The sequence below is a fragment of the Perna viridis genome, chromosome 7 (assembly GCF_037379345.1).
Source record: "Perna viridis isolate PV_CMFRI_1.1 ecotype Kerala chromosome 7, ASM3737934v1, whole genome shotgun sequence".
NCBI classification, from domain to species: Eukaryota; Metazoa; Mollusca; class Bivalvia; order Mytilida; family Mytilidae; genus Perna; species Perna viridis.
In genome coordinates, this window is record NC_142451.1 from 5,055,877 (window position 1) to 5,065,140 (window position 9,264).

At 31.8% G+C, this 9,264-nt stretch overlaps 1 protein-coding gene across 1 annotated transcript; it reads left to right on the forward strand.

Annotated features, from left to right (window-relative positions):
* The first annotated feature begins 974 nt into the window (after positions 1 to 974).
* LOC148611055 (prefoldin subunit 5-like) lies at positions 975 to 8,045 on the forward strand. The gene is made up of 5 exons (XM_088591147.1): positions 975 to 1,101; positions 5,482 to 5,616; positions 6,151 to 6,225; positions 7,215 to 7,320; positions 7,905 to 8,045. The coding sequence occupies exons 1-5, from the start codon at positions 1,027 to 1,029 to the stop codon at positions 7,982 to 7,984; spliced, it is 471 nt and encodes a 156-aa protein (XP_088447273.1). The 5' UTR covers positions 975 to 1,026; the 3' UTR covers positions 7,985 to 8,045.
* Positions 8,046 to 9,264: the final 1,219 nt, after the last annotated feature.

Here is a 9,264-nt window from a genome sequence, read left to right on the forward strand (position 1 = left end):
TCTAACTCGAATAATTCAGCGCCCGTTACAGGTCAAAGTCCTCTCAATCGAAGATCGCCCGAATATCACGACTGATATTATTCGGGTTACTATACTTCGTGAAATAATTTTTGACTGGTTGCAGTGTATATATTCTGGCGGGAAAATTACCCGTACATTTAGTGTAGTAGAACTTATTATAACCAGATTGTAAGTGTTAATATTTCCACTTGGCAATTTTCCTTTGCACTTTTATTTTTGAATCAAGAAATGTTTGAGATTAAGAAATGCATGAATCATGAATCTCAAGCTTTTGTCTGGTTATAAGACAGAGCTGCACATTTAAGTTGTCAAAACGCACTTAATTTACTTTTATATCTTATTCAGAAATACTTACATACCGTAAACAAGTCTTAGTTTGTCATTCGGTTGTTGCACTTTTGAGATAAAAACTATATAAATCATGTATGAAATTGCAAACAGGAGATAGGGGTCAGAAAAAATAATTACACAACGGTTTGGAACTGAAAAAAAAATCTGACATCCTTTATGAAAATTCTTGCTTTTCCACAGAAGAAAATGATGATAGGGTAAAAATAAAATCCATGGTGAAAAAATCCCCTCATGAAGTTAAATGGTTCTTCCAAAAACACATCTGCATGTTTTTGTTTTTTGTTGTTGTTTTTTTTGTGTTTGTTTGGTGTTTTTTTTTTTTACATTTCATATGTACAGGAGTAAGTCTCTTTTCTAGAATTACTCTTTTTTTCTTCATTAAAAAAAATCTTAACCCATTTCACTATGTTTTTTTTTCAATTATTGCCGTCATTATGCATTATTTTATAATCATTGTTTGTATAGGAGACGGCTTCGATTATATTGATATTACTTTATTCAAAACGCCTTGAATGTACTCATAAGTAATTAGTTGCGTGTAAGCTAAACCCATTTCTTTGTTGTAAATCTTTTCTTGTCGCTTCTTGACGTTACTTGTCGGCTCTTGTTACTAATTAGCGAGACCACTGCAGGATAATTTCCCTTTATTCCATCATGGCGACACAACAAATCGACCTCGCTCAGTTGCCTATTGAACAGTTGAATCAACTGACAAAGCAGTTGGACCAGGTTAATACGTATTAACTCTTTTAACAATATATTTTCCTCATTGCTAGTGACTACATTTTTCATTCTGTAAATAGACGGACCGAGTTAGATAAAGGCACATGTATACGAGCCTAGTATGACTACAGTATCTGAGTTACATTTCTGTATACTCGGCGTCACATAAATAACATACTGTTAAAATTTGAATAAAAATATTTTCTACGACTTTATTGACACCAACCGTCGTTTAAATTGTCTTAAATGACTTGCTCATTCGTTTAGCCAAACAGCTTCTCAAAAACAAGTCGCTTATTAGCTTAAATCATGCGTAACAAATCCTTACGGGAAAATCCCATACTAATATCCGCCATGTTGGTTTTTACGGGACGATTTGTTTACAAACGAAGTGCGTAAGTTCCCGTCGAACTCCGGTGACAATCGTCTGCTTGATCAACTTCTCGGTATTATACGTTGTTCGCGTAAAATAAATCCGAGATATCCGAAATAACGCCGAATTGCATTCTGGGTTCTTCGGTTTTTGGACAAACCATTTTAACGTAAACAACATCTCCTAGCAACCCGATCACTGTAAACATGGCCGACTTTTTACAATGTAAATATTGCCACCTAGAATTAAAATCTGACCGGAATTTAACGATTCAATGTTTAGGGAGAAGCCGTTTGGCTAAACGAATGAGCAAGTCATTTAAGACAATTTAAACGACGGTAGGTGTCAATAAAGTCGTAGAAAATATTTTTATTCAAATTTTAACAGTATGTTATTTATGTGACGCCGACTATAGATGGTTTCTTGGGTAAACATTTAAACAAATACGCACCTCACACTAAGTCAGAGTAGCATGTTATCCAACTATAGTATAGCTAATACCACAGTCTGAATATTTTATAAGTAACCAGCTAAATTCATATATCATTTGGAGGGAGGAGGATTAATCTGGGTTTGTTTGCCATGAACTTTGTTACCGAAAATTAGGTGTATATATCTAAAAACCTCAATTAAATATGTATTTTGTGATATACATAATTGCTTCCTACATTATTTAAATTTACATTAAATGAGTTTTTTCATGAAAAAAATCTTTTTATGCATATTACAATACTTTCTAACTTTCTACGAAAGTCTGACGTTGGAAAGAAGGTGACTTATTTCAATGTACTGTAATGCTGTTCATTCATTTTCAATAAAGAAATCCTGATTTTTGATAAAATAACTCATATCTATTTTCAGGAATAATCATAAAAAGAATATTTTGTTCATGAAAAACTTTTTTCAAGCTAGTTTAGATAATTTAGTGAGCAATTGTACTGTACACTCAGGGACATTTGTTTCTCCAACATTCAAGTCAGAGTTTTAAATCCATGTAGTGTGTCAGTTTGATTTTTTCTAGGTGAAATGTGAATGTTACACCCACCCAACTGGGACATTGTTTATTTTTTGGTTTGAATGTGTTAATAATCCTAAATGCACAGGTCACTTTGCGCTAGAAGACTCACCTGTAATGTTTGTTTTAGCAGACGAAATGATGGAAGAGGAAGTCTGCCATGGAGTTGTCTGAAGCGAAAATCAGACAAATATGCCAAAAATTGGGACAAAACAAACATATACATGTATGATTATAAAATTTGTCAACAAAAGTATCAATTTACTTGTATGGCTTTTTTCCCATTTGGCCTTGTTACATGTCCTTAGTACATGTATTAATAATCGACTCTTGACTATGTCCTGAAATAAAGTTGGTTAATAAAAGTATCAATGAATGGCCTTTTCCATATTGGCCCAGTTACATGCCCTTGGTATTAATAATGGCCTCGGGCATGTTACAGAGCCGATATAGAAAAGGCCATACATTAATACTATAATAATTAATTGAATACCATTTGATGACCAGACACACATCGGAGAAATTGTATTCAATCTGTTCATTTAAACTTCTAAAAATAGACAGCTATATGCGAGGTTGGTCCAGGGATTATGAATGTTGGTCAGCATCAATTAAGTTTGAAATTGTTTAACAAAACTTCTTATTAAAATAAAGGTAAAATTGGCTGTATTTGAAACATACTTTAAAAAAAGATATGTCTCAGAGTTAACTGGAAGCATTTTCAGCGGTCAAAACAAGGTAGCTGTCTCGTCATCATTTGGACAACATAATGCAACTTATTACTGACAATGTTTGCAGTCCTGATTAAGGGCTTCTTTGCAATTCTTTTGTACACATTGTCTAGAAGGCTTGGGATATTTAAGTTGTTTTTTTTTTATTTCCGGAAAAGCCATTCAATTATTTAAACTATCATAAACAAAAAGTGTTACCGAACTGTTTTTACAAGTCTGTCACTCAAATCAAAATTGTTGGTACAACAATTAATAGGTTCAAAGTGTTTCATTTATAATTATTATAGTAATTATCAATCTAAAGTGCAAAAATCAAAAGATTACATTACTACTTAATAAAAATACCAAATAATAATCTACATGATTTCTCCCACTTCTTGGACGTAGCTGTAAATAAAAAAATGTTACATCAGCATGATAAACATGTACAAAATAAAAAAATAAAATGTACCAAATTTTAAATGACATGAGTAAATTTTGATCCTAACTAGAGTTCTCCAACTTTACTGAGGATATACACCTGAGAAACAGAAAAAGAATATACATAATTTCTTACAATGAATTCCCCATTATGTCTCATTGAATTTTATGACTATTACAATGTACAAATGATCTGTGTTGTCTAGGTAGAATCTGGATGTTAAACACTGACTTTGTTGGTGTAACACTGAGTTTCACTCAGGTTGGACTTGAATGTTAAGAGAACCATTCCACTCTGAGTGTAGTGTACTACACGAAAGCATATTTTATTGAGGTTTTTGGGATATACATGTATATACCTGGTTTTTGGATAATACCGAGGTTTTTGGTTATTCGAGCCACCCTGTTTGTCCTATTACATTTTTTTGCCCAAAGTTCATTGGCTCTCTAAATATATTTATGTCTATCATTTAATTATGTTATCCATTTATTGTGATCCAGATTAGCCAAGAATCTCTTAGAAACAAATCTTAGATTTGAGAGTGAATTCCTGTAATGTCAAATAATAAGTAAAAATTAACTTCAGATTTTTTTGGTCAGCTTATTGTAAACATATATGTACAGTAGTATAAAAATATAACTTTGCTAAAAAAAAATAATGATATAAAATACTGAAGCATTTATAATTCATGGCAATGCAGCAGCTGTTCCTTTGAAATTGTGTACACATTTCCAATTTTCTTTATTTCTTTTTCTTAAATTTTATTAACTCTTTCTATGCTGCTCAGTAAAAACAGTATTTGCCTACTACTGCTGCATTTCACTATTATTATTATGCTCAAATTGTACACCTAATTTCAAGCTTTCTTACGTTTTTTTTTATCTAAAGGGGAACTGATAACATGGTTCCATCATATATGTCATTGGCATTTCTACATCATTTCTTGCCTGTTCAAATTTCAATATTTCTCAAAGAACAAAATTATTATTTATGTAATCCCTTGTATTCATTTTTATCGTCATATTCACCAAAATATAATTGGATAAAATCCGTGGCCTCATTGTCGGCCATTTTTATTCACATTTTGTTGATTTGCTTTATTTTCATTCCTTTATCTGAAATGTTCCGAAAGTGAGTACCTAGACTTTAAATGCAAAGGTGACATTCTGAAAGGTGAAATATTGTGCTCTACCAAAAGCTTTTTTAGTACTGTATTGGATGAAGTCTCACATTTCAATTTGAATTCCCCCCTCTCTCTATATATATATACGAATATAATTACAGTCAAGTTATTAACATCATGTTCATGAATGTTCAGATGAAATGATCATTTTGATATGATGGAAGTCAAGTTTCCAGAGTTTCAATGTGAACCTGGCTATTAAAGATGACTTTAGGATCAAGTTGCTTGATAGCACCCGAAGAAGAATCATTTTGCAATTTAAATGTTTGCAAATCCAGGGTCTCTTGATTTTAAAGTTTCTGAATGAAATTCTGATAAATGTAGTAAAATAAATTAATAACTATTTATACTAGACATACTGGATGAGACTATCAGGCTAAGTTAGTCAGCTGATCTGGTGCGTAATTGATATCAATGAGTTTGTTAAAATACTTCAGGAGTTCCCATTGAGATTCTCTGAGAAAGTGCTTTTGTGTCAACCATACCTGGTGCTATTTTTTGTTTGTTTTTGAAAGCCATTTAGTAAATTGCAAGAAAAAATATAGGTCTGGTTACAGTTAAACAAGTATCACGATTACTGTAGTATTCAAATGTATGTAGTCTAATCTTTTAAGTGTTAACTAAATATGATCCACTTCATTAATGATTACTTTTCTTTTATAGGAGATAGAGCTATTTACATCTTCGCTGAACCAATTGAAGCATGCCCAGGGTAAATTTGTTGAATCTCAAGAGAGTTTGAACAAGATATCACCTGACAGTCAGAACAAAGATATACTTGTCCCACTTACTGGATCTGTATCCTTTATTTAGTTTGTCTTTTTATTTCTTTTTTGAAAAGCTTAGAGGTAATCATGTGTGGTTTGAACAATTTGAGAGTTTTAAAAATTATTTCTACTGTTCCAATGTTATTTTCTGTATTTTAAATTTACAGTTCACCAATACTTGCAAAAATTTGTAATGATGCTTTAAGGAGGTAGACCTAGGGTAAGGGAAATAACTCTCTCAATCAGTGATATGTTTGTATCATATTCAATTTCACCAAAGACTTTCAAGCTTTCCTTTGAAACAGATTGAAATCTGTCCGAGTTACTTTGATGCTTACATGAGATTGATGTGAAGTTGTGAATACAAAGGTTACAATGATTTGTAACAGTTGTGTCCCTTACCCTAGGTGTACTTCCTTAAATGATATTATATCATTGATGTTTGATTATGTGATTATGTGATCATAAATTACTAGTGAAACAAGTGAATCAAGTAAAATATGTTTTATTAAATGAATTTTTGTGTTTTTTATACATCTTTTTAATTTTCTTGACCTGATAATAGATTTATGTACCTGGACAACTCAGTGATGTAAACAGTGTTTTAGTAGATATAGGAACTGGATACTATGTAGATATGGTTAGTTGTATCATACATATCATGTTAAATTTTTATCAACTTATTTTATTTTGGATGTTCTTTTTCCGTGTTTATATCCTTGCTCCACAGAAAGAGGTATACTAACTTACCTTTTTTGTCTGTCACACATTTTTCTTAACAGTTTTCTCTATGACAACCTCTCCTAGTCAGTTGATGTTTTGACACTAGTTTTTTAAAGGTGTGATAATGATTTCATTCCTTGAGAACAACTGCTTTCAGTTAAATGACTTTATATCATATACTTACTGTAAGTATATGATATAAACTGTTGAAGATATAGAAAATTATAAAAATATGGAAATTTTAAGGGAGGTAAATGACATTTTGAATAAACAAACATGTGCAACATGCAATTGTTTACACCTGTTCTTCTACAAAAATTAGTCCTTTTAACTTGAAAATATTTTTAAAATTAATTGTGCAGTAGAAATTAATTATGAACCAATGATTGGCTGTCCATAAAATTGCTATAGATCCAATCAGGATTCATTTTCTACTTGTCAATCATTATATGATAACCCTGGTCAGCTGATTGATCACCAATAATTACCTGAGGTTTACCTGAGGGTTAATTACGACAGGATGTAGTTAATGAAGGTGACACTTCTTAATTGGCTTGTGGTAATTTATTAACAAGAGTGGAAATCTTAAAGGGCCATTCAGATAATTGTAAATGGGCACTAAGGGGGTACCCGATGGGGGCAGAGGGGCATGGACGTGATAGGGCGCGTCACGGCGCCCTTCTATTTTGCCCTAGCTAGGACATATAATACATGTAAGTTGGTGTTCAGTGGTCTCACATCTGTGATTTCTTATTCCTATCCAATATCAATAAATATATCTATATACATGTAGAAATTTAAATTCAGCATGAACTTATGATAGGATTGATGTTTTTGGTTACTCCTTAATGGCACATATTTTGTGTTATTAAACATTTTTGTTTGTAAGAATATTTACTTTCACAGGATGTAAAGAAAGGAAAAGAGTATTTTAAAAGGAAAGTAGACTATGTAACAAAACAGATGGAAAAAATACAACCTCTACTCCACGAAAAATACAGGATGAAACAAGGTAAAGAAAACATACTGAATAACGAATACACCATTCACCATTTGATTAGGATGTTGTGATGTAAAATGAAATGGTTATAATAAGTATATCTTCTGATTTATTACATGTATGCATCTTGATTACTAGCCTCAACTTGCACAATAACTGCTTGAAACCTCTCAGATATTACGTTCACATTTTCTGCATGTGTCTTTATGATTTGAAGTTCTAGGCTGTCTCCTGTTCTGATTATTTATTTACTATTGTTAATCTTCAGTTGTAGTGTTTACACTACCAGCAAGATATATTTTGAATTTGGAATTATTTTGGATTTAAGAAAATAAGTAAAAAATTTATTTGTAAAACTCACATGCTGTCATGACTAAGAGAGGTTAGCAAGTTTTCCATGCTTTTTGTTAACCAACTAACCTTACCCCGTAGCCATGCCGGCATGCCTAACCTTCTTAGTAAGTATTAGTTTTTTAAATTATTTTTTTTTGTAATTTTCTAAATTCCAAATTCAAATAATACTTTGTTTACCATAGATTTTTTGCTATTTCAGTGTTTCTATTTAACTTACTAATAATCTCTCCATTCTGTTTCAGTTGTGATAGAGATTCTACAGATAAAGGTACAGGCGACGTTACAACAGCAACAGGCTGCCGCTGGAGGAGCCAAGTCTTAAACTGTAAAGTGACATTATGTACCATCCTACCATTTATACAATAATAATTTATCAGTCATTAGTGGTCTTGTTTTTAAGCCTTCTCGGTCTACATCATCAATCAATACAGTGGCCTTGTTTTTGTTTGATTAGAGTTTGGTTACATTATACAGTGGTTTGATATCATATGTAGCAGTGGTTGATGGAAGATATCGATGCTTGTAAAACTGATAGGCTTACATTAAGGTCTCAATAACCACTTCCGGGTCAAATGGCAACTCCTATGTAGTACCAAAAACCCACTGGACCTAGATCTACGCATTGTAAGTGCATTATTTGTGTGTATGCTGATCAGAAGTAGTAAAAATAAAGCTGAGAATGTGTACTTTAAAATCATTTTTGTAATTTACTACAAAAGTATATGAATATTGTTTACATGTGTGAGTAATTTGCTTCCAAGATGTCAGTTAGCAGAAAAGGTAAAAATGTGGATTTTCAGTACATGTATTATTTATTCAAGTAAATTTTGTGGAGAATTTCTACCATCATCATAATGATTTTGAAAGCCTTATTTTCCAAGCTTCACAATGGTATGCAACTTAAATATGTCATTTGTCCAGGGAATTTACAGTGAAACTTTGAAAATTACTTTTTTAATATGTAAAATAATGGAATCATTTGAAGTGGTTAAGGAGACCAGAGTGGTGTACTTTTCTTCAAGTCATGATGAAGTTTTGGACACTTTCTAACTAAACATGGAATTCTGGTACATGTACTCATACATATATTTCTGTCCCTTCAATTTTACATCAGTAATATAATTTTATTGCTACTGAAGTCTCTGTTAAACATAATGTATTAGAAGGAAACTTGGAACAATAAAAAAAAAATCACACTAACCAATCATTTCCTCAGTTGGAGAAAATGTTAATATTCCAAGGAACCAATTCCACAATTCAAAGTAAAACTACTTGTACTGAAAGCAAACAAAGTTTTATACTTTTATTCCCTGGTGTGAAATTATGTTGATTCCTCTGAAACTACTGGACAGATTCTTTTGATACTGCTACGAAGTGTAGAGGTGCATACTACACTGCCATTCTGTAGGGACTAATTTTTTTTTCAAGGTTTGGGAGTTTAGACTTTTTTCAGCTTGTTTTAACAAAAGAAGAGTCCTTTGAACTGATTCTTTTGATACTTTGGTATAATGTATTGATATGAAGTGTAAATGTGCATACTACACTGCCATTTTAATTTGACTAATGTGGTTGGAGTTTTGGGACTAAGATGTTGTGGATACA